At 53.9% G+C, this 24,428-nt stretch overlaps 1 protein-coding gene and 1 pseudogene across 3 annotated transcripts in view; both read left to right on the plus strand.

Moving 5' to 3' along the window:
• Pde2a (phosphodiesterase 2A) overlaps window positions 1-24,428 on the plus strand; it is a 104,069-nt gene that overhangs the window by 53,167 nt on the left and 26,474 nt on the right. For all 3 annotated transcript variants that reach the window (XM_045145480.1, XM_045145482.1, XM_045145481.1), the window contains 2 exons: window positions 16,282-16,371; window positions 19,692-19,780. In XM_045145480.1, the coding sequence (XP_045001415.1) occupies window positions 16,282-16,371; window positions 19,692-19,780 (179 nt within the window). The remainder of the gene's footprint in view (window positions 1-16,281; window positions 16,372-19,691; window positions 19,781-24,428) is intronic.
• Window positions 16,533-16,631, plus strand: LOC123459751 (annotated as a pseudogene).

The raw sequence follows: 24,428 nt of genomic DNA on the forward strand, positions 1-24,428 counted from the left end.
AGGCAAATGCTTTAACCACTAAACTATCTCTCCAGTCCTTTGTTTTGGTTTTTGAGGCAGGGTCTCACTCTAGCCCCTGCTCCCTGGAACTCTGTAACCAAGGCTGGCTTTGAACCCACAGTGATCCTCCTACCTCAGCCTCCTAAGCGCTGGGATTAAAGGCATGAACCACCACGACTGGCTTATGGCCAGTTTCTTACATGGGTTCTGGAGGTTGGAACTTGGCATTTTCTGTCCCAAGAGTCCCTCATGCTTAAGTGGCAAACACTCTTAACCTCTGAGTCAGCCTGGGAACTGGAGTTTATGTTCACTGAACATAATGTCTTCAGGTTCATCTGTGTTCTAGCATTGACAGGAAGTTTCTTTTTTCCTTTTATGACAAATAATATTCCATTGGATATATATAAATGTATCTAAATATTAGCCACTTGCCTATCAATGGGTTCTTGGGTTGTTTCCATGGTTTGGCTGTTGTGAATAATGCTAAGAACATGAGTTTACAAAAATCTCTTCAAGATTCTACCCTCAATGATCTTGGGTATGCACCCATAAGTAGACTTACCCGAAGCATATGGTAACTCCATGTTTAAGTTTTGTTTGTTTTGACATGGTGTCTCACTGTGTAGCTGGCTTTGAATTCATGATCCTTCTGCCTCAGCTTCCTGCATGCTGGAGTTACAGGCGTGCAACACTATGGGTAGCTTATGTTTATTTTTTTGTTTTATTTACGTATTTATTTTAAGGTAGAGTCTCACTCTATCCCAGGCTGACCTGGAACTCACTTGGTAGTTCCAGGCTGGTCTTGAACTCACAGCAATCCTCCTGCCACTGCTTCCCAAGTGCTGGGATTAAAGGTGTGCACCACCCCTTTTTTTTCGGGGGGAATAGCCATATTATGTTTTGTATATGGATGCCAATACAGTCCCACAACACAGTGTATAAAGGTTTCTGTTCTGTACATCTTTGCCAGTACTTATTATTTTCTGGGTTTCTTTGACTAGCCTTCCTAAGAGGTGTGACATGCCATCTCTTTGTGCTTTTGTTTGCATTTCCAGCTGATTAGAGATGTTGAAGATCTTTCCACATGGTTGGCCATTTGCTGGAGAAATATCTATTCAAATCCTTTTTTTCTATCTAAAATTGGATGGTTTTCTTTTTGTTGTTGAAGTGTAGGGCTCCTTATGTACTCTGGATATTAACCCCGTACTATGTAAATGATTCGCAAGCATTTTCACTCTGTGAGTTGTTTTGTTGATTTTTTTTTTATGAGAAAGAGAAAGGGGGGAAGAGAATGAGAGAAAACAAGAGAGGGAGAGAGAGAGAATTGGTACCCCAGGGCCTCCAGTCACTGCAATCGAACTCCAGACGCATGCACCACTTTGTGCGCATACACAAGCTTGCGTATGCATCACCGTGTGCATCTGGCTTACTTGGGCTCTGGGGAGTTGAAGATGGGTCCTTAGGCCTCTAAGCCATCTCTCTAGCCCTTGCTGAAATATTTTATTTTATTTTTAAATGTTTTATTTTTATTTATTTGTGTGAGAGAGAAAAAGGTATACAGACAGATAGAGAGAATGGGTGCACCAGGGCCTCCAGCTACTGCAAACAAATTCTCGACTCATGTGCCATCTTGTGCATCTGGCTTACATGGGGCCTGGGGAGTTAAACCCGGATCCTTTGGCTTTGTTGGCAAGTGCCTTTACCACTAGGTCATCTCTCCAACCCATTGAACTATTTTAAACCAAGTCATGATATAATTTCATTAAAGCATCAAATGTGTATGTGTGTGTGTGTATATATATATATATATATATGTTTTCAATCCAAGAGGTTTTGGATGGGGCTGAAATGTGTCAGTATGACACCCAGCCAGCATGGGACCTGCATCTGGCGCAGTGAGAGGGTGGCACAGTGGTCTGGAGAGTGCGGTGTGTGACAGTGGAAGTATGAGGCACCCTGAGTGGGGGAGGAAGTGAAAGTAGTGGATCACTGGGTGACACCCGATGTGGGACACCGGACATTGGCGTGATTGTGTATCACTGAGATTGTGTGATCTGCTATGTAAAGGTGGCAGTGACTGTGTCCCCTGTGTGACATGTTGGGGGAAGCACGTGACACATGGTAGGATGCAGGGGAGGGACGAGAGGGTCTGAGGATGCTTTACGGGTGACAGCGGTTGGGGTCGCCCCCAGCGTCACTTGCTGACCACGGTGACGTTTCATGGTTTGCAGTGGAGGACCAAGACAGACAGTTTCTTAGAACTAAGACTTTATTGTAAACGAGAGCAAGTGAGGGCCAGGAAGTGGGTTTTATGGCGAGAGTGGAGAAACTCTTCTATGGGGAAGAGGCCTTGGGTGGTAGTCAGAGGTGTCGGTTAGGGAAAGGTGACAGTTAGGGAAAGGTGACCCTCTCTCCCATTAGCCCAGGGCTGTGCTCAGTTACCACAGCAGGAGACAGTCCCAGAGCCCCAGGGTTAGGGGAATGGGGAGGGGGAGGATGGGTGGACAGCTCTGAGATTCTGACAACCACCAGAGGGAGGGCAGATATTGAAGAAATGTCTGATAGGGACAGAAATGGTGTCCGGGGTCAGCCGGGAGAAGGCTTGAGTCCTTTCCCCTTCTCTGGGCACTGAAGAAGGCGTCCTGGGGAGAGAGGGTGGCTGTGCCCTGTGAGAGGCCGCTGGTGCCGGCCAGGGGCAGCCTCGGCTGGTGGCAGACAGTCCTGTCTAGGCTCTGACCCCAGCACGTCATTTGATCTCTATTTTTTTTTTAATTTTTATTAACATTTTCCATGATTACAAAATATATCCCATGGTAATTCCCTCCCTCCCCACCCCCACACTTTCCCATTTGAAATTCCATTCTCCATCATATTACCTCCCCATTACAATCATTGTAATTACATATATACAATATCAGCCTATTAAGTATCCTCCTCCCTTCCTTTCTCTTCCCTTTATGTCTCCTTTTCAACTTTCATTTGATCTCTTGAACCTCAATTTCCCCAAGTCTTGGACGGGGCTGTTGACAGGATCATGAGAGCTTTATTTGCAATGAATACAGTCCTCAGGGTGGGGGCTCTGTGGTCTCCTGGAAAGCTGTCCCCCGAAACCTCCGCTTGCCAGGCATTTAAATGACAGGAGAACCTGCCGTGAGAGGTGGCTCTTATGTCTTCAGCCCTCCTCTCTCACCCCTTCTACCCTATCTGTTCTTGGCTCAGTGCTGTTGGTGGTACCCCTAATTCATCCTTCTCTCTTTTCTCCCGTGCTCCTGCTGTCTTCACCCGCTGTCAGCCTCCAACTCAGGTTCCTGTGGCTTCATTCAATTAGGCCCATTCACTTTGCTCAAGAAAAAAAAAATCCCATAATTTGGTTAAACTCCGGGCCTAGTAGGGAGACTGGGGAAGGGATAGGCGTTCCAAACCCTCAGCCAAGAGCACAGGTCTCCACGCGCCTGTCTTGGAATCCCACACCCTCCTTTAGGTTTCTTTTAGGAGCCCACAGAGTCCCAAGCTTGGGTCTCTTGCCCTAGAGGCCGCGACCCAGGAGCCTGGCCTTCCCAGCTTCCCTGGATGTGTCCCTGTCCCCCTCTAGGCCTCTGTCTCCTGATCTGTCCATCAGAGTTGGGTTGGTGGTCTCAGAGCTGGTTCCCTCACCCTAGGTCTGGTATCCCTCCTGGGCTTTAGGGAGGGAGAGCTTAAGAGTGGGTTGAGGGAAGCCCAGTGTGAAGGTACACACCTTTAATCCCAGCCCTCTAGAGACTAGAGTGAGACCCTGCCTCAAAACAAAAATAAATAAATTAAATTAAAAGAAAAAAAAAAAAAAGAATGGGAGGCAGGTGTGGTGGCACCCATTTTTACCCCCAGCACCAGGGAGGCAGAGGTAGGAGGATGGCTGTGCGTTTGAGGTCACCCTGAGACTATATAGTTAGTGCCCATGTAACGGGGTGCTGGGGGTTCAGGAAAGTCCTTGAATCCCAAACCCTACATTCATGTCTAATTTTAATCAAATAATTGACTAAAATAAGACTGAGAAGGATAATTATTAATTATACTTATTTAGGAAAGTACAGAACCAAAGAAAGGCACCCATGTGGCTTTGAAGCCCATGTGGAGGGCCCTGAAAAACCCACGGAGAGGATAGAAAAGAGGGTGCAGAGCCCAGGTGGAGAGTGAGGTTCTCCTCTTGGTTCAGCCTTGGGGGGCGGTTGTGTGCGGAGGTCTGGCAGCAGAGAGCTCGCCCTCCTCTCGCAGACGTGTTTATAGCCTTTCGGTGGTGGGCCCTACCTCTGGCTCAGGTGAGCTGAAGGACAGCTGCTTGGTTGGGGCTAGGGGCTGTCTCATGAAGACGCCAGCCACGATGCCAAATTTGGGGTCTAAGCTTGACTCACCACAATGTTAGGATTTAGATTTAAAATCTAGGAGATACCTCCCTCCCAGGAGGGGCCCAGGTTGTTTATGGAAAAACAGGTCTAGGGAAGAGACAAGAAGTCAGATCATTCTTTGATCTCTAGCGAGTGCAGACTGCCGACCTTCCTGCCTTGTTACTTTCAGGGCACCCTAACTGCCTAACAAAGCTACCTGGCCCCCACCTCCTTCAGCCCGGATTAGAGCAAGACCCTACCTCAAAAAAAAAGGAAAGAAAGAAAAAGAAAGAGGAAAAAGAAAAAGAGAAAGAAAGAATGTGTTGAGGGCTGGAGAGATGGCTTAGCAGTTAAGGTGCTTGTCTGAGAAGTGTAAGGACCCATGTTCCATGCTCCAGATCCCACGTAAGCCAGACGTACAAGGTAATGCGCACAAAGTGTCGAGGGAGCCGAGTTCCAGGGGAAGTTACTAGCGATGAATGTCCTGAATGAGGCACCCTAGTTCCAGAGTCAGAGGCCCCTAAGTCCAGGGTCGTACACCTCCGGTAGAGCAAGAAGAAGGGGAACTGCCATTTCTTTGCCCCGGAAGGCCATCGCTTCTTAACTGCACGTGTGAGCGCTTGCCCCGGGGCTCTGGCCGAGGTGGGCAGCGCCGAACTTGGACTCGCTCCCCTTCCTGAGACTTGCCTCGCAGGGCAGACGGTTGGGGGAAGGTGGGGAGTCACTTCTTTTTGCCGTGTCCAAAGGTGATCTCAGCTCTGGGGAAGTTTTACAGGTGAGGAAACTGAGTCCAGGCAGGTTAAAAGATTCACTTGCAGGTGTGGTGTGTACTAGAGGAAGAAGCTGGGGCGCCAGGAGGAGCACGGTGGGACCCCGGATGCAGTACTCTGAGCAAGACTCCATTCACTGCTCAGCTATGAGAGCAGCATCAGTCCACCCACAGCCCCCCAGACAGCCACATGCTCACTGCACATACCAGGCTGACATCAGTATCCGGGAACTTCTCCATACCCCGCGGACAGGCAGGCAGGCCACCCGTATGTGCACATGGGAACAGGGTGGTCACGTGTTCATACCCACGCACACAGTCCTTGGTAGAAGCACAGCCCATGCGCTTTCACACAGATGTTTCTTTAGTGACCCAAGGGACATATTCTGCCATGGTCACATGACGGCCCATGGAGACGTCCATAGTAATGAGTGACATATGCATAGGTCACCAGTAAAGTAAGAGCCCCCCACAGAGTAAGGGGGGGTGTGGGAAGTCCCTTCTGTTGGATGTACCCAAAATTTCGCATTGAGGAAGTTTACACAAAAGCTATTTAAATTTCTCTCTCCAAGGTAAAAGTTGGTTCAAATTGCGTTGAGAGCATGACAGTCTGAGGAGGCTGTTGTCTTTCAGGACTCCCCGACTCAGTTACCCCAGCCCTGGCCATGTGCGCACATGTGTGTGTGCATATGCACGCACATGCATGTGTGTGCCCTAGCTCCCAGGCCCCGGTGATGAGAGGAGGCAGAGAAGTTCCAGAGAAGCCGGATGTTTGTTTTCTTGGCTCCTGGGCCCTCCAAGGGCAAATAGCTTTGGATGCCAGCCTGCCTGCCAGGCGGGCGGGGTGGTAGGAGCCTTCCCTGCCTGTGCTCCAGGAGCCTCCCAGCAGTGCGCAGCGATGGACGAGGTCATGGCCATCTTCCGGTCACTGCCCCTCCCTGGACTTGGCCCTCCCAACTGAGCATGGAGGTAGGGAAGGGGTGAGACTGGATGGGCTTCCCCTGCAGAACTGAGGTAGATAGAGGACTGGGGTCCAAAAAAGAAAACAAGGCTAGACAGAAAAGCAGGGAGGAGCCGGCCATGCTGGCGCACGCCTTTAATCCCAGCACTCGGGAGGCAGAGGTAGGAGGATCGCTGTGAGTTCGAGGCCTCCCTGAGACTACATAGTGAATTCCAGGTCAGCCTGAGCCAGAGTGAGATTCTACCTCAAAAAAAAAAAAGGAGGAGACCACAGGGGGTCTAGGCTCAGGACATGGGATCCTGGATCCTATAAGGTCTTCCCACCAACCTTCTCATTCGCTGGAGGACTGCAGACTTCAGCGCCCATGTCTGCTGTGGGGCCCCTGAAACCTGGCCCCTGCCTTGCTCCTCCCCGAGGAAAAGGGGGGAAGGAGGTAGGATGAGAGCAGGGGAGCAGACCAGGGCTGGGTCTGAAAGGGCAGGAGATGAGTGGATGCTAGGGTGCAGGAAATGGGGAGCTGGAGCAAGAACCCCAGTGGGGAGGGAGTTGAGAGGAAAAGACAGACAGTTGGGTAGAGGCTGGAGTATGGCTGAGCCTGGGTTAAAAAAAAAAAAAAAAGGAGTATCTCTGGTCCCTCTGTCCCTCTGGAGGCGTTCATGAGGGGGCGGGGTGCTTTATAAACAGTTCCCCACAGCCTGGGAGCAATGAGTCTATGAGGGTGTGAGGAACAAGAGTGATCCCACGGGATGGAGTGATACAGTCAAATTTATGGGGAGGGGCGGGGGAAAGCCCTGAGAGGTCCTTGGGGGGACATAACCCAGAGGCAGGGGCATGCCTGAGATGAACCCCTGCCCGGAAGATTCCTCACTCCAGTCCCCAGTAAAGAAGGGCTATTTTTAGGAACAGCGAAAGCGCTCATACATTCCAGCAGGGGCCAGGAGATGGGGAGGGGGCGGCGGGAGTCAGTGCAAAGGAGGGGGGACCCCTCCTCCAGCTCCGGCTGTGTGTCTTCAAGGGTTTCCCTTGGGTGGGGGTGGGGTCTTCACTGGCCGATCCTGCCCCTTCAGCCCTGTCCCAAGGGTCCCCTCCTAGCTCTCATGTCTTTTGCTGTTTCTGAATTGGTCTTGGTCCCTGTCTCTCCTCATAGTCCTGTTTTCCTGCTCCCCTGGGATTTGGGCAACAGCTGGCTGGGCCAAGCTCTGAGGATGGAGCCAAATACAGTCACAGGATGAAGCAGTGTGAGGCTGTGAGAGAGACATACGCCAGAGAAACACAGCTAGACAAGCAGACACAGAGAGCCCAGGCAGGCCCAGGGAGAGCCAGGGACAGAGCCAGGGCTAGCCTCCAGGCCAGCATCACGGGGCAACCATCTTTCTGCTTGGCCCAAGAAGAGTCCAGCATTAGGACCCTCTCCAGGTCGGCCTTTAATCCTTGGCCACACTTTCTCCGATGCCAGGCCAGTGCCATTTAACATGTTTCACCCATTGTGAGCACAGGGGCTGAAAAAGTGGGAGACAAGAGATTCTGCCCCGGGCCTGGGGGAAGATGCCTAGCCCACATCTGAGAGAGGGGATCAGCCCATCTTCTGGCCAAAGCATGGTCTTCGAGGAGTTCAAAGCCACACAGTGCCCGTCCTCTGGCCTGGCATAGCACAGAGAGCTTGGCCGGGAATGGGCCTCCTGCCTCTGCATGAGAACCTGGCCAGTCCTTCCAAACTGTCCCCTTGGGACTGTAGAGTCTGGTCCGGGAGGACCTCAGGCTAGGTGGAGGATAAATATCCCTTCCCCACACCGGGTGGGAAAGCTTCTTGGAGGTAAGAATGTTTGTTGCTCACGTGCTCTTAGAAAGCAGCCCCCACCCCCGCTGGCCCAGCCCCTTCTCTGCTGGAGGGTGGTCCTGAAGCACAGGGACCCTCCTGTCCCAGAGGAGACACCTTGGGAATCCTGCCACAAGTCCTCAATGCAAGGACCCCCGATTACTCTGTCTTTCTCTGGGACTGTGACCACATCAGACTCGGGAGGCTGTGAGGTCTTAGCTGTCTCCCCTACCAGGGCCATCCAAGGGGCTCTGGGGTCCACCCCTCTACTCACACCCCATAGCCTGGACATGCTGTACTTCACAGACCTTAAACTTATCTAGACTCCTCTGGGGGAACTAAGTGATGTTCAGGACCAAGGGCGGACTAGGGCAAACAGGATGCAATCTCTCATCTCCAAAAGGTCCTAGTGCGATGGGAGAATCCAAGTGGGGAGGAGTGGCATTGTGATTACACACACAATGCCGCCCGCTGCGCTGTGAGGGCCTCGGGTGGCAGAGTCAGATCTGCCTGGAGAGGGAGGTCAAGAGGGGTGATCCCTCATTTATTTCCCGAGGGATGTCTCTCTCTCTCTCTCTCTCTCTTTAAATTATTTATTTGTAAGGGGAATGAGAGAGCGAAAGAGGGAGACTGTGTGTGTATAGGAGCCCCAGGGCCTGTAGCCGCTGTAAATGAACGCCAGACACACGTACCACCATATGCATGGCTTAACGTGGGTACTGGGGAACAGAACCCTGGTCCTTAGGCTTTGCAGGCAAGTGCCTAGAGCCATCATTCCAGTCCTCTCTCTCTCTCTCTCTCTTTTTCTTTTTTTGTTCATTTTTATTTATTTATTTGAGAGTGACAGAGAGAGAAAGAGGCAGATAGAGAGAGAGAGAGAGAGAATGGGCATGCCAGGGCTTCCAGCCACTGCAAATGAACTCCAGACGTGTGCGCCCCCTTGTGCATCTGGCTAACGTGGGACCTGGGGAACCGAGCCTCGAACCGGGGTCCTTAGGCTTCACAGGCAAGCGCTTAACCGCTAAGCCACCTCTCCAGCCCCAGTCCTCTCTCTCTTGACATCGACAAGGCTATGGAGTTCATCTGTCCATCTCCTGGCCCACCATGGAGGCCACTTGTGTGTGGAGAGTGAGGGAGCCTTCACTGATGTTTGGGTCACGGAATCCAGGGCCGGATGCCAGTCCTGTGTTCATCACGGTTCTTTCGCAGGGCACCGACTCCCCTGGGGGCCCCCCGTTTTTTTTTTTTCTGTACACTCCTGGGGATCAGGGCACCTAACCTCCTCACTTGCTGTCCATACTTCTCCCCAGGAGCCATTCTGAGCCATGGTGTGTCTCTACCTGTCTCCATGCGACTGCCCCACTGTGGACAGTTCTGCCCTCATGGGCCTCAGGCCTGAACATAGGGGACTTAGAGGGAACAGCACGCTAAGATGACCAGGGTGGAGCAGGCGGCTGCTCCGGGCGGTGCGGAGCATGTGGGCCGCAGGGGCGGAGTCGCGGTTGGTTCTGTGCGTGGATGAGGCAGCCGCTGGTGGGGAGGGACACGGGGAGGCCTGAACCCTACATAATACCTCGATCTGACGTGACGTCTTCCTGGCAGGGCCGCCCACTCGTCTCCCCTTCCTCCTCTTCCCATGTGGGCGATTCCTTTGTCCCTTCCTTCAAGGCTGGGGCTCAGGTCAGGCTCTGGGAGAGGTGGCAACTCCCCGCCTTGCCTCTCCTTTCCCTTCTCCCCCTCCATTCCCTCAAATAGCCCCGAGTGGCCCCAGGAGGAGCTAGGACAGCTGATGGGATGTAGAGGAGAAACCGGGCCTGGCTCGGACAGGATGGGGGGTCCAGGAGGGGCTGCCTGGGGATGTGGGGTGGGAGGAGCCGGCAGTAGGGCTAAGGTCCTCAGGGAGAGGGGGGCCACCCTTTGGAGGCGCCGGGGACAGGCGCAGGTGTATTCTACAGTGCACGTGTCTCCAGTGTGGCTCAGAGGCTGGAGACGCGGCCCTGTTGGAGTAACAACTGAAGCCAGAGTCTGCGGAGGATGGAGGATGGGTCGAGGGAGGAGGGGTCGCGGGGGGCGGGGTGTGTGTGGCCAAAGGGAGCAGAGGGGAGGGAGGAAGAGAGAACAGGAGGGAGGCAAGGCTCGGGTAAGCCTTTCATGAGGGGCCACGCTCCTGAGCTGCAGGCAACCCCTTCCATGGGCCCTGTACCCCTTCATTCACTGTCCCAACTCTTTCTCCCCTTCCTCACCCCTATGTCTCCCTGCCTTAGGGCCCTTCTCTGTGGAATCCTCTCAGGTGGCAATGACATCCTTATCCATCTTGGCAGCCACTCCTCTGTGCTTGTCCTGGGCCTTCTCTGAAGAGGGATGGGCGAATGGGTGCATCCCAGGGACCGGGACCTCACGAGCATTGAAGAGTTCAGCTGCAAACCCCTGGACCTCATCCCAGACCAATTGAGTCAGACACTCTATTTTAGCATTTTTTTTCCCCCCAGATGGTTCTGGGGCATGTCAAAGTGTAAGAATCACTGAGGGACACCTGAAAAAATAAAAGGTCTCCCCTTCTCTATAGCATGAGCCACTGAAGCCATTGCTGTCTGAGCTCATCCACCTAGTCTCCCAAAGGTCACCAGACCTCTTTCTTTCCCAGCCCCGTCCCCGGCCTAGCTCAGTGTCTCAGCGAGGAGAGATGTGGAGACGCCAGTGTTAGCACACACAGGCGGCTCTTCTGTGAATATTCCCGGCACCAGTGTCTGCTAGAGGCGGCTCCTTGGGCAGGTGGCGGGCGTGGGCGGGTAGGGAGGCAACGAGTCGCCTTGTTCTGCCTCCTCTGTCTTCTGCCTTGGAAGCTGGGCAGCTGTGAGGACGGGAAGGAACCCCAGAGGAAGCCAGGAGCCCAGGAGGGCTTAGGCTGGGGGGCTGCCTTGCTCTGAGCACCCCCCAGGAAGCCTCTCACGGGGTAGTTCTGCCAAGCACCCTGATTGAGCTTCAGTGTTGGCAGGTGGTAGGTGTGTGCAGGCTGTGGAGACAGACCAGCTCCCCCATTTTCTGGGAAGATTCGAGAATAGCGTATCACCCACCAGAACCAGAGGCAATAGGCGAAAGAGATGCAGGTGGCATCCTGCCTAGAACTCTTGTTTTCCTCACCGTAGCCAACACCCCCCCCCACCACCAGCCCTGCTGTCGAGTGTCCCCAAGTGTCTCTGTCCGTAGGGAGATACCTTGGGTCAGGAACGTTCTCCCCCAGGTTCTCAAGATGACTGTTGGCAAACGTGGGGGAGGAGTGGGCAGGAGGGATGGGGTGGTGGGGGCGGGGAGTGTGCAGGGGAGAGGTGAGGGCGGGTGCAGAAGCTGTCCAAGAGAAAGAGCCAGAATGTGGAGGTGGAAAAGATGTGGAAGACAGGAGGGTAGCATGTGACAGAGACGGACACCGGCTGAGGGAACTGATGGGGAGAGACAGAGAGGTACAGTCAGAGGGCCCAGCCCAGAAGAAAGAGGGGGGGCAGAGAATAGAAAAGCTCTGGGGTCCTGTGAGAGCTCCTTGCAGCCAGGGGAGCCCCAAGCTCAAGAGTGAGGAGACAGCCTCCAGCCTCAGGCTAGGAGCTTGGATATGAGTTGGCATGTTTAGTCCCAGGAGCACAGTTTAAGGGCTTGGGAGGTCCTTGGCGCTGGAGTTTTATGCGATCACCCTCTTGTAAGCGAGTGAGGGCCACTGTGGGGCTATGTCGCAGAGCAGGAGCCTATGGTTCCGGAGCCAGACAGGGGACAGCGACAGGAGGATTCACGGAGGTGGGAAAATACATAGACACTCAGGGAGGTGACCCGGGAGAGCAGCTGGCGACAGTGACCCCCTCGACACAAGAAGACCATCTGTCCCTAGGTGGGTAGGTGCTTCGAAAGGGGAGAACAACCAAGATCTCTGGCTCCATAGAATCTTAGGCTTTAAGAAGGGCCGGAAGCACTCACCTCAGAATCTCTTCTCTCTCCAAAACGAGTGCAGAGATGCTGATCCGGCCCTGGGAGGAGCCCCAGCCCTGGCTTCAGAGGAGCCCTGGCTCCAAGAGATTGCTCTTTCTCTGGTGATCGCTGGGTGGAAAGAACAGCATGTGGGCACGACGCTGTCTGTGGTGCTGATGCCCCTCAGCCTTCGGAGGCACAGAGAAGGGCACCATGGAGAGCCAAAGACTGTCCACCCACCCACCACCCATCCGTTTTCTCTCCCACCCACCCATCTACCCGTCCATCCACCCACCATCCAAACTACCTGCTTTCCCATCCACTCACCCATCCACCCATCCATTCACCACCCACCTATTTTTCTGCCCACCCACTCATCCACATTAGATGAAATCACAAAAACCACAGACGTAGGTGCAGCCGAGCAGAAAGACCCATTTTTACTAATGAGGTGGTCAAGCCCCGGAAGAGGAAAGGGATGCGTCTAAGGCCACACAGAGCCCCTGTCGTCAACCTGGGACAAGATTGGAAATCGCTGCTCCTTGTCTATACGCTACAGATTCTCCCCTGGGGACTGGGAAACTGCCTGGTTCTTATGCTGGTATTTACGCTGGTGTTTGTTCACAAAAGCTGCAGGGACAGGAAATGTGACCCCTCCACCCACCCTGAGCCTGGGCTTCTCTCTCTCTCTCTCTCTTTCTGTGTGTGTGTGTATGTGTGTGTGTGTTGACTCACACCTAAGTACTTGTGTGTATGTGTGCTGGAAATATAGCTGCATTTCTTTCTATCTGCATGCGGGCATACATGTGCGCATGCGTGTGTGTGTGTGTGTTTGAGGGCAGGTGCATACCAGTGTGGGCAGAAGTAAGCTCGTGGCCATCATCTTTAGAACGTGTGTGTAATGTGTGAGGATGGGGCATGGGGGCAGGAATGGCCTATGAGTGTGTATTTTTCTTCTCTCTTTTAAAGATTCCTGGGGCACCAGCTGGCTCCCCACCATGCCTCCAATTCAGGAACTGTCCTACTGTCCATTCACAGCTTCTGTCACCACTGAGGCAGGCCCTTCACCCTGTGAGTCCATGCCTCCTTGGCGTTGGACTTGGCACCCTCTCTGAGACCCGGGGGGAGATTCCTGGCCTATGGGCCAGCTCTGACGGCCTCTTCGGGAGTTCTGGGTCTGAAGTGGCCCTTTCCAACAGTAGTGGTTCTTGCTCCTGGGCAGCAGGGCCTCAAGGCCAGCTGAGAGGATGCCAGGCCGAGAGCCTTGGGACCTCATCAGTCTGTGCCCAGCCCCCTCCGGCAAGGATTGAAAGCCCCTCCTTGCTGACACCCCAACTCTCCCCAACTTTTCTTTGCTAGCTCCCCACAATGATCCTGCCCTGGGCCTAAAAGTCAGAAAACTGATCAATCTGATCAAAGGCCCTCCAGGCAACCACCAATGGGGGTAAAGGACAGCTCAGGGCATTCCCCCAATCAAAACAAAGGGCAGATTGAGGAGTCCACCAATCAGAGCAAAGGACACGTTGTTTTCTCTAAACCCCTGGGTGGGAGATGGCAGTCAGGTTCAGAGCTTGCCATAGATCAAAGTGTGGGTGATCTCTGTCTGACCACAGAAGGACCCTTGCTTCTCTTTGAGCCTTAGTTTCCTCATCTGTCAAATGGGGAGACAGCTGTCTCAGCTTGTGGCTTTTTTTGCTTGTTTGTTTTGTGAGGCAGTGTTTCACTCTAGCTGAGGCTGACTTGGAATTCACTCTGTAGTCTCAGGCTGGCCTCAAACTCACAACGATTCTCCTACCTCTGCCTCCTGAGCGCTGGGATTAAAGGCGTGCGCCACCACGCCCGGCAGCTTGTGGCTTTGAAAACTTTTGTCTCTCATATCAGGCTCACTCCACTGTACTGCCCCTCCCCCAGCTCCCCCGCCCCTACACGCTTCTGCTTCCCTGAAAGCTCCACTTGGTGATCTTGCCTCCTGGCAGGGCTAGGTTTACCCCCCCACCCCACTTTCGCTGGGGTTGCTGCCCTTAAAGCCCTTGTCTGGGAGGTGTGGGTTAAAAAAAAAACTATTTTGAGATTTTCTGAGGCATCAGTTCTTCCATTTTTGATCTTCAGCCTTGGAAATCCTCAGAAGGCGTGCGTGCGTGCGTGCGTGCGTGCGTGCGTACGCATGAATACAGGTGGTATTAGAGGCCCTGTCTGTGTCCCATGAGGAGCCAGCTGTCCGTGTAAGAACCTTCAGGAGTCCGGTCACTTTGGTGTCTGTGGGGACTTAGGGCTGTGTGGAAGGCAGGGTGGCACTGAGGTGTGTGAGCTGTGATGTGCAGCGCCCCAGGGTCACAGGGGATAGTGACCTGTGTCATTTGGAATCAGCTCTTTCTTTCCTGTCTCCAAGACAGACATCTCTCTATGGCCCAGATATCGGTTCATATTTGACAATGGAGGGGGACCAACGGGGGGCCAGGGCTGGGGAAGACAGGCTGAGCAGGCCCGTGGGGAGAAAACTCACTGGCGCACCCCCTAGGAACACGGGAGCACTGTAGCCAAGGAGACCTAAGAGTGACATTCTGGGCTGACACCTGGTCCTCAGGCTTCACTCAGACAGCAGCATCAAGTCCCCTCTGCAGCCTTTGTGACAGGTGGCCTTTAGTCCGTTCTTGGTCCGCCCTCAGGTATAGGCACGTCCCCCCTCCTCCTTTCTCCCGGTGGCCTGAGCCCTTGCAGCATGACTCTGCTGACCCCGAGTGTCTGAGGATGAGGAGGTGGCAATAGAACCCCGAGTCTGCTCTGATCCCCGCCAAGCCGGGTTGTCCAGTACCGATCACATGCAGGATTGGGCTACCAGCCCCTCCCAACACGGCTCACATCCTCTGGGTGGGCCATAAAGACCTGGGGATGGTTTAACCCGACTACCAAAGTGGAGGAACTGCCATCTCCTCTACAAGGACTAACAAGTCTGCAGCAATATACCCTGTAATTTCAGTGTGTTTACTTACCATTTTTTATTTTATTAGGGGCTGGAGAAATGGCTTAGTGGTTAAGGCATTTGCCTGCAAAGCCTAAGGACCCCAGTTCGATTCCCCAGGACCCACGTAAGCCAAATGCACAAGGAGATGCATGTGTCTAGAGTTCGTTAGCAGTGGCTAGAGGCCCTGGCATGCCCATTCTCTCTATCTTCCTCTTTCTCTCTCTCTCAAATAAATAAATAAATATATTAAATATCTTATTAAAGCTGGGTGTAGTGGCACACAGCTTTAATCCCAGCACTCAGGAGGCAGAGGTAGGAGGATCATCGTGAGTTCAAGGCCACCCTGAGACTACATAGTGAATTCCAGGTCAGCCTGGGCTAGAGTGAAACCCTACCGCAAAAAAAAAATTAAATATTTCATGTATTCATTTGAAAGAGAGAGGGAGGGGGGGAGGGAAGGAGAAAATGGGAGCACCATGGCCTCCAGCTACTGCAAATGAACGAGAGGTGCATGCGCTACCTTGTGCATCTGGCTTATGTGGGTCCTGGGGAATCAAATCTGGGTCCTTTGGCTTTGCAGGCAAGCACCTTAACCACTAAGCCATCTCTCCAGCCCCTTGTTTTCCTTTTAAATATTGTGTGTTTATTGTTTTACCACCTGTGTGTATATGAACTTGTGGTCCACACAATCCCTCAACCTCATATCATTGTCACAGAAGTAGGGGCCGAGTCTTCGTGCCTCCTCCAGCTCGTGGCTAATCGCTCTGCTTTCTGAGCACAGAGCCACGGGGAAGATAACAAAAAGGACTTCCAAGGGCTGGGGAGAGGGCATGGCTGAGTGAGCAGCGTGAGTCATGATTCTGCCTTGGCCCTGGCTCCCCTGTTCCGTTACCCTTCCCTTTGATCCCCATGGCTCTGGCCAAGTTAACAGAGCGAGAAGCAGAGACCTTTGCCGTCTCCATGCCGGCCCTCCAAGGACAAGGGCTGTTCCTGGGATGGGAAGGCTCCGAGGCAGTCAAGGCTACGTTCTCCTTCCCCTCCTACGTGTCCTGCTGCTTCCACCTTCCAGGCTTAGGCACCCCCGATTCTTGCTGCCCCCCAGCCCAGCCATAGCTCCCTGTGGTAGTCACACTTAACCTCCAACATATAGATAGATAGCAGAGCTGTCCTTCCTGAAAGAACAGGGGACCTAGGTCTACCTCAGGCTTGACCTCTTAGCTTATTGTGAAGCCTTGGCTAAGTCTCTAGCTCTTCTCCAAGCTGCAGTTTCTCCATTTGCAAGGTGAGGAGACTTGGATGTTCTATGGCCTTAACATGGTAGAGTCTGGGACTCTAAGATCCAAGGGTTTAACTGAGCCTCAGGCTCAGCCTTAGCTATAGGGCTTTGTGCTCATAGACTCTGGGCCCGGAGACCACCCTGGTGGGCTGGCATAGCCCCTCATGCCCTTTTCTCTCTTCCAGGATGCTTTGCTAAGCCTGGGCGCTGTCATCGACATTGCAGGCCTGCGACAGGCTGCCACGGATGCCCTCTCGGCTGTGCTCCCTGGAGTGGTATGTGACTGCCCTGTGCCCCCGTTCACCCTGCCTTGTCCGGCTCTTCACTGTGCCCCACCCTGGCCCGACTCCTGTGGGCAAATGGAGGGTCTGAGTGTGCTCTTAGAGAGCGTGCTGGAGGAGCAAGGCTGCGGCCGCGTACGGAAGAAAGAGCTGCTGTTTGCTCCGGCAGCACATATAACTAAAATTGGGACGATACAGAGAAGATTAGCATGGCCCCTAAAGAAATACAAAGACAAAAGAAAGAACTGGTGGGTTAGAGAACACGTGTGATAGGTTGAAGGAAGACACGAAGAGGAATTTCCTGGGTGTCAGGTCTTGGAGGTGCTGGAGGCTGGCTCGATCTTGTTATCACCTAATGGGTTCCCCTATCCTGCAAGAGGCTAGAAGCTTTTCTATCCCGTCTCGGTGCCATGAACGGGCAGGGCAAGGATGATATCATTCAGGGCCTAGCATTGGTGTGCCATTAGCTGGGCACCGAACCGGTCACCCGAATTGGAGGGATCATGTCCTTCTCCATTTGCTCAAGGGCCACTCCCGATCTGCCTTCAATGGCTGCTGCTCATCCTTTAGGCAGGTAGACAACTGACCCAGCTCCCGAGGCCCAACGCAACAGGGTCTCCGTTGGACCAGGTGGAGGGACACAGGGCACCTTGGAGCCTGGTGGATAGGGTGTAACCCAGCGTAAGTGGCATTAGAGATGCCCACACTGAGTCCTGATGGCCTTGATTGTCCTCTTCTTCTTCTCATCAGCCAGCCAAGACAGCCTTGGCTTCAGGAAACACGGCCAACTCAGGATGCCGTTCTCCCGCCCCACCACAGCCCATTGTCCCTGGGTCAGGGTGATGGATGAACCTCGGGGCCCAGAGAGGAAGGGCACCTCCCCAAGGTCACGCAACATGACAGGGATGAATGGGACTTGGCACCTGAGCAACACCCCCCCCCACACACACACACCAATCCCCTGTCCTTAGCTCTGTCTTCCCCAAGCCTCCTAGAAGTTCAGTGCCCAGGAGGAGGGCTAATGACTGAGCTTTATTGAGCATGAAATTGGTAGGAAGTGGGTGGTGTGTTGGCGCCCAAAAATAAATCCTCCGGGAGAGGGTTGTGACTGAGGCAACGTCTGCCCTGGGGTGGAGGCACATCTGGAAGACAAGGGTGGGGGACACTGGCAAATATACAGACGCAGGCCTGCCCCGGGAGCCGGGAGGGGGCGGGGCCTGGCGTGGTGCCCTGCTAACCGCGCTCTGAAGCTGGGACCTCGATGACGATGACGGCTGTGATTCAGGAGACCGTGGGATGTTACCCAGGAGGCTGTGATGGGGGGGAGGAAGAGGGGGAGTCCCGGCTTGGCAACATGGAGGGGCTGGGGCCTGTGAGTTGGGGGAGGAGGGCTTCCCTCCCTCCACCCCACGAGCAGAACTGTGGCACCTGGCTTCCTCATCAGCGCCCATTGTGGCAGACAGCCCCAGTGCAGATGGTGTTGATGCATGTGCCACACGTCCGTCCTTCCCCAGTAAATAGCTAAATTTAACCCAGAGGGCTGAGAGTGAGCAGGGTGGGGGGAGGCATGGACATCCGGAAGTGAAGTGAGGCTCCATCCTCCTCCCCCCACCAACCCGAGGCCACCCACTTGTCTCTGAGGAAGGATGGGTTGTCCGGGACACTTCACGTCCCCTGCAGGGCCATGAATCTGGTTGGGTCAAATAACACCTCTGGAGCTGCTGAGCCAAGGACAAGGAGGCGGCTGGATTTAGCGGAGTGTAGTGGGTCTCTCCCTGTGAATTCCCTGGATTCTAGCCCAGACGCCTGGCGTGGGGGCTCACCCTCGTAATCCCTGTGCTCCGGAAGGCCAAGGCAGGATTGCTACAAGCCTGAGGCCAGCCAGGGCATCGTCGTAGTGAGCCTGAGGCCAGCCTGGGCTACCCAAAGACAGACCTAGTCTCAAAACCCAAACCAGAGAAAAGCCTAACCAGGTGGAGAGGTGCACGCCTTTAATCCCAGCACTCAGGAGACAGAGGTAGGAGGATCTCTGTGAATTCGAGAGGCCAGCTTGGGACTTGTAGTGAGCTCCAAGTCACACTGGCCTAGAGTAGGACCCTAACACAACAAACAAACAACCCCTCCCCAAACAAACAAAAAATGTCCAATCCCAGCCTTGACCCTCATTCCAGGGACCAAAGGATGCTAGACCTTGCTAAGGTCTGCCTCTGTCTGCCCATCTCCTGGGTCCTGTCATTCCCTCACCCATGCCAGCATTAAACCTAGCTCAGTGTCCCTGGAGGGAGACAGCCAAGGGTTACAGTAGTGGCTGGCGGGGTTGGCCTTGAGCAGTCAGCTGAGAAGGACTCCACAGTCATCAAGGGTGGTCTTCAACAGTCTGCGCCTTGTCACCTCCTCCCAAAGCCTCAGCAAAGAGGACTCCCCTCCAGCTGCCCCCAGAGAGAGCGTGCAGAGGTCACCCAGCCAGGTCAGTGGTGTAGAACTGGGTTGACCTAGGTACCTATAAGGGTCTCTGCGGGGAAGCAGATCTTTGCCTGTCAAATACTGGGGCCAATAGCTTCTACCAAGGCACAGCCTACAGCTGGGGCAGAGTCCCTCCTGCCCTGGGGGAGGGAGGAGATGCACATAGTGACCTAACCAGCTCCTGCCAGGGCTCCTTTCTCATGCTGGGGAAGGCTCCTTCCAAAGTGCCAGCCTGCCCTACCTCTCTGCTCAGCTCTGTTCCTTAGGTCCCATAGACAAAATCCTGGGTTCCATTCCCCAGTACCCATGTAAAGCCAGATGTACAAAGTTGTACATGCATCTGGAGTATGTTCATGCCCTGCCAAGTCACCCTGGTAACCTTTCACCCTGGTGTCAGTTCTGAAACGTTCCTTGCTCATTATTCCACTTGGATCTACCTTCATACATCTATTCTGGACCCCAAATGTTACAACTCAAAGGCTGTTTCCTCCAGGAAGTCCTCCAGGGTATCCTGGCTGTGTTTCTGTCTTGGTTCAGGTTGTGAGGTGGTGCTGGTGGGAGGGAAACTTCTCAGAACATCCCACTCCCCAAACCCATGTGGCCAGTGCGCCATTGCAGGTATAGTTGGCCCAAGTGCCTGAGGCTGGGGTCTAAGAATGAATCACCCCAGCCTGGGGGTGAGTGGTGGGCCCGCTGGATGTCGGCTGATCCTTAAGGAAAGTGGGCAGATTCGTGGGTCACTGCCTGCCTCCCACGCTCAAAGCCACCCAGCTCTGTTCCCAGGGTCCCGTGCTCTTACCGTGCGCAGTGCACATCCGGGGTCAGGGTCTCACGAGCGCTTTTGGTCCTAGGAGACTGTCTACACCTACCTGCTGGATGGGGAGTCCCGGCTGGTGTGTGAGGACCCCCCGCATGAGCTGCCGCAGGAGGGGAAAGTCCGGTAAGCCGTTCCCACCTGCCCTCTGCCCTCTGGAACAGCCAAGGGACCGAGGGTTGAGGTTCCTTCCAAGGTCATCTGGCCTGACCCTCCTCTTCTTGACCTCAGCTTCCCTGCCAGGGCTGGTCCCCAGTGCAGAGGGAGAAGCAGAGTTTCCTCTTGTGCTGACGGAGCAGAAGGGACAGGGAAACTGCTACCTGGTTAGGTTCTCCTCATCAGTTCCTCCCTCCCTCCCTCCCTCCCTTCCTCCCTCCCTCCCTCCCTCCCTCCCTCCCTCCCTCCCTCCTTCCCTCCCTCCCTCCCTCCCTCCCTCCCTCCCTCCTTCCCTCCCTCCCTCCCTCCCTCCCTTCCTTCCTTCCTTCCTTCTTCCCTTCTTTCCTCCCTCCCTCCCTTCCTTCCTTCCTTTCTCTCTCCCTCCCTCCCTTCTTTCCTTCTCCTTTCCCTTCCTTTCTTCCTTCCTTCCCCTCTCCCTCCCTACCGTCTTTCTTTTTTTAATATTTTATTTATTTGGAGAGAGAGAGAGACAGGAGAGGGGGGGATGGAGGGAGGGAGAGAGGGAGAGAAAGAGAAAATGGGCATGCCAGGACCTTTTGCTGCTGCAAACAAACTCCAGATGCATGTACGACTTTGTACATCTGGCTTTACATGGGTACTGGGAAATAGAACCTAGGTTTTTAGGCAAGCACCTTAACTGCTAAGCCATTCCTCCAGCCCCCTTCCTTCCCTCCTTTCTTCTCTCTTCCTTCCTTCCTTTCTTTCTTTTCTCTTCCTTCCTCCCTCTTTCTTTCTTTCCTTTCTCTCCTTCCTTCCTTCCTTCCTTCCTTCCTTCCTTCCTTCCTTCCTTCCTTCCTTCCTTCCTTCCTCCCTCCCTCCCTCCCTCCCTCCCTCCCTCCCTCCCTCCCTCCCTCTCTCTCTCTCTCTCTCTTTCTTTCTTTCTTTCTTTCTTGTTTGAGACAGGGTCTCACACTATGGCCCAAGGCTAGCCTTGAACTTGTAGTGACACTCTTGCCTCAGCCTGGAATTCCAGAAGGGAGCCACCATGTCCAGTTCCCAGAGTTCTTTTAGATTGCCACCACTACTTAGTGCGGTCTCAGAAGGCCGGGTGGGGGGAGGGGACAGCCAAAGTCTCTCAGTTCCATTCCCACCATGCCATGAACACTACACGAGCTGGGCTTGGGAAGCTTAGCATGCAGGGGGGGGGGGGTGAGCATGAGAACACATGGCATCATTTGAAAACGGCGAGCTCAGAGGCAGCATCCTGCTGAAGTTTCTGGAGCCCCAGAGCCAGGGGTCAAATCCCAGCTGCCTGGTTACTTACTGTGTAACATTGGGCAAATCATACACCCTTCTCTGTGCCCTGGCTGGTATGCCGTGTGTGTGTGTGTGTGTGTGTGTGTGATTAACATGATAATGGGAGCACTCACAGAGTTATTGGGAGGGTCAAGTACTTCAAACACATGCAAAAAAAAAAAAAAAAAAATGAAGCAGCCTGACCCACAACCAGGGACTTAGGGTCAGGAGCTTCCAGATCTTTCTGAGCCCACTGAGCTCAGCTGCCTCGTTTTTCAGATGGGTAGACATTGTGACACGTGTTCAAGACACAGGACGGAGGCAGAGCTAAGCCTGGGATATGGGTCTGCTGTGGGCCAGGGTTGAGGAGACAGGCTCTGGAGGGCCCTTCCTTGTTATTCAAGGGCCCAACAAAGGGCCCAAAGAATGCTGGGTCAAGGGTCAAGGGCAGAGTGGGCACAGTACAGTTGAGGCTGCAACTGGTCTAGGGATATTGCTGTTAAATTGTACCTAGGGGGCTGGAGAGATGGCTTAGCGGTTAAGCGCTTGCCTGTGAAGCCTAAGGACCCCGGTTCGAGGCTCGGTTCCCCAGGTCCCACGTTAGCCAGATGCACAAGGGGGCGCATGCGTCTGGAGTTCGTTTGCAGAGGCTGGAAGCCCTGGCGCGCCCATTCTCTCTCTCTCCCTCTATCTGTCTTTCTCTCTGTGTCTGTCGCTCTCAAATAAATAAATTAAAAAAAAAAAATTGTACCTAGGCAGATATGCCTCTGCCGGTTACAGAGGCCCTGGGAGAATGCTATCTTAGGATGCTCATGGTCCTAGGACCCCCGCTGGCTACTGGCACTTTGGGTGCTAGGGTGGTGGCTTCCTTGGTCCTCCAGGTAAAAAGAGATGGCTTTGCTGGGCATGGTGGCACACGCCTTTAATCCCAGCACTGGGGAGGCAGAGGTAGGAGGATTGCTTTGAGTTCGAGGCCATCCTGAGACTCCATAGTGACTTCCAGGTCAGCCTGGGCTAGAGTGAGACCCTACCTCAAAAAAACCAAAAACCAAAACAAAACAAAAAAACCCAAAAAACAGAGAGAGAGAGAGAGAGAGAGAGAGAGGGAGGGTTTCTCTCCTATATCCCAAAGCTCTTCCATCTCTTGTCCTGACAAAAGACCCCTAGGTGGTATGTGGGCTTGACACTCCCTGCTTTAGCTTCTCCTGGCAATCTCCCACCAAGGAGTATGTAAGCAAAGCTATCCCTCCGGCCTCTGTGTCCCATGAGAAGAGTTTTTCTGTGTGGCATGGTGATAATGGTAGTGTTTATAGGGTTTCTGGGAAGAGTAAACGCGTCAAGCCCTTTTTACTTTTCCTTTTGGCACTGCTGAGAATTTAGTCTGGAGCTGGCACATGCTAGGCAAGCACTCTACCACTGAGCTATACCCATAACCCACTTTTTTCCCCCAACTTTTTATTTTGCAACAGGATCTCACTAGGTTGTCCAGGCTGGCCTGGAATCTACTTTGTAGCCCAGGCTGGCCCTGAACTTTAAGATCCCAGTGTCTCGGCCTCCCGAGTAGGTCTGGCTGAGTCTTAGAATCCCAAGGGGGAAAAAATGCTGCAATGTCCCCTTTTCTGTTAGTTCTAAAGAACTTGGAGTCATCTGCGCTCACCTCCTCCAGGAAGTCCCCAGGCATCCTGGGAAGGCCTTTCCGAGGCAGAGGGACATGGGGGTGGGGCGGGGTTGCAGGATGGCATGCTCGGGGGGCAGGAGGGAGCCCCCCCCTGTAGCACTTGGCTTGCATCCCTCTTGGCCCTTCATGCCAGACTCCCTCTAGCTGTCTGCCGCTGGGGAGAGGGTGGTACCTGCCATGCAGGCGGCCTGGAGGGGCTCTCATCTTCCGCATCAGTGGGTGGCCATTCAGTAACCTCCTCACAACCACTGCACACCCAATGAGGCCTTTCGAAAAGGTTTTATTTCATCTTTTTTTTTTAAAGACAATTAGAAGTGAATGTTCAAATGCAATTAGCTCAGAGCTCCGTGGAGATGGGAAGGCGAGAACTGCTGGGAGACAGGAGTCAGGGGTTCCTGGAGAGAGGTGGAGGGGGTGGGGGGGTGAGGGAGTGATGTTCCAGGGACTGAAAGCTCAGGCTGGCAAGGAGTAGGAGCTAAAGTCAGGTCCAGTGTTCCCTCTTCTGGAATCTGCTCTGGGGCCTGGTGGGGGGGCTTGTGTCCATTATTAGAGCTAAGAGGCTCCAGGGCAGCCTGGGTCCTGCCCTTAGGCACTCCCAGTGGGATAGGGCTTGAGAACCCAGGTATGTCAAAGAGGGCCTGAGAGTCACATAGCCCAGCCCCATCCCTGTCTCTCTATTAAGTTAATGATACCTGTGAGATAATGGATGCTTCGTAATCACTAGCTGCCCTTCACTTCCAAGTCCAGCTGGTGACCAACTTTGACCTTGAGAAAACGAGTTTCCTTCTGGCCTCAGTCTCTCTTTCTGTGAAATGTGTGGGATTGCATAGAAAGTCATGTGAGCAGGAGCCTTTGGTTTTGGCCTCATCATGAGGTGGAGGAGGTGCCTGTCTGCAGGCAGCAGTGTGGGCAGAGGAGGAGGAGGAGGAGGAAGAGAGGAGCTCCTCCAGGAAACACTGTTGCTGGGGGCTACTGACTGGCAAACAGCAGCAGGTGTGACTTGGAAACTGACTCATAAAGGCAGATAAGGCCTGATGGGAAGGGCAGACATTGAGCTAAGCGTATGGGAGGGAGAGACAGGGCGGAACACCCACCTCCCTTCCAGGCCTGCTCCTCCCGCTCTGCAGACGCGTGCCCACGCGTAGCTAGTGCCCGTCCTCGCTCCCCTGCCGTCTGTTCCCCTGCAAAATCCTTCCCTGCCCATCTTCAGTGATGCCCCTAGAGCCCCCCTTCCAGAAGCCTGCACCGTTTCACTGCCTCTGAGGACCAGAGAAGGGGGGGCTCCCCAGGGAGGGTCTGTCTGCAGAAGAACCCAGGGCTGGGAGTTGGGACCCCAGGACAACATGGCTGTGTTCACAACCCCAGGCCATCTCCCGGGGCCTCCCCATGCTCCTCTGTGCTGGGACAAGGTTGGACGTTCTGGAGTCCTGTCCACTGTGCTGGTCTAGCATGATGGGCTGCAAGGGAGCCTGGGGACCGGAGAGGAGAGAATTCAATGAGGCTTTTCCTCTCTCTCTTTTTCTTTTTATTTGAGAGAGAGAGAGAGAGAGAGAGAGAGAGAGAGAGGGAGGGAGAGAATGGGCATGCTAAGACCTTTAGCCATTGCAAACGGACTCCAGATGCATGCATTCCCTTGAGCGCATGTGTGACGTTGTGTGCTTGCGTCACTGTGCATCTGGCTTA

Source organism: Jaculus jaculus, chromosome 3 (genome assembly GCF_020740685.1).
Source record: "Jaculus jaculus isolate mJacJac1 chromosome 3, mJacJac1.mat.Y.cur, whole genome shotgun sequence".
Classification (NCBI taxonomy): domain Eukaryota; kingdom Metazoa; phylum Chordata; class Mammalia; order Rodentia; family Dipodidae; genus Jaculus; species Jaculus jaculus.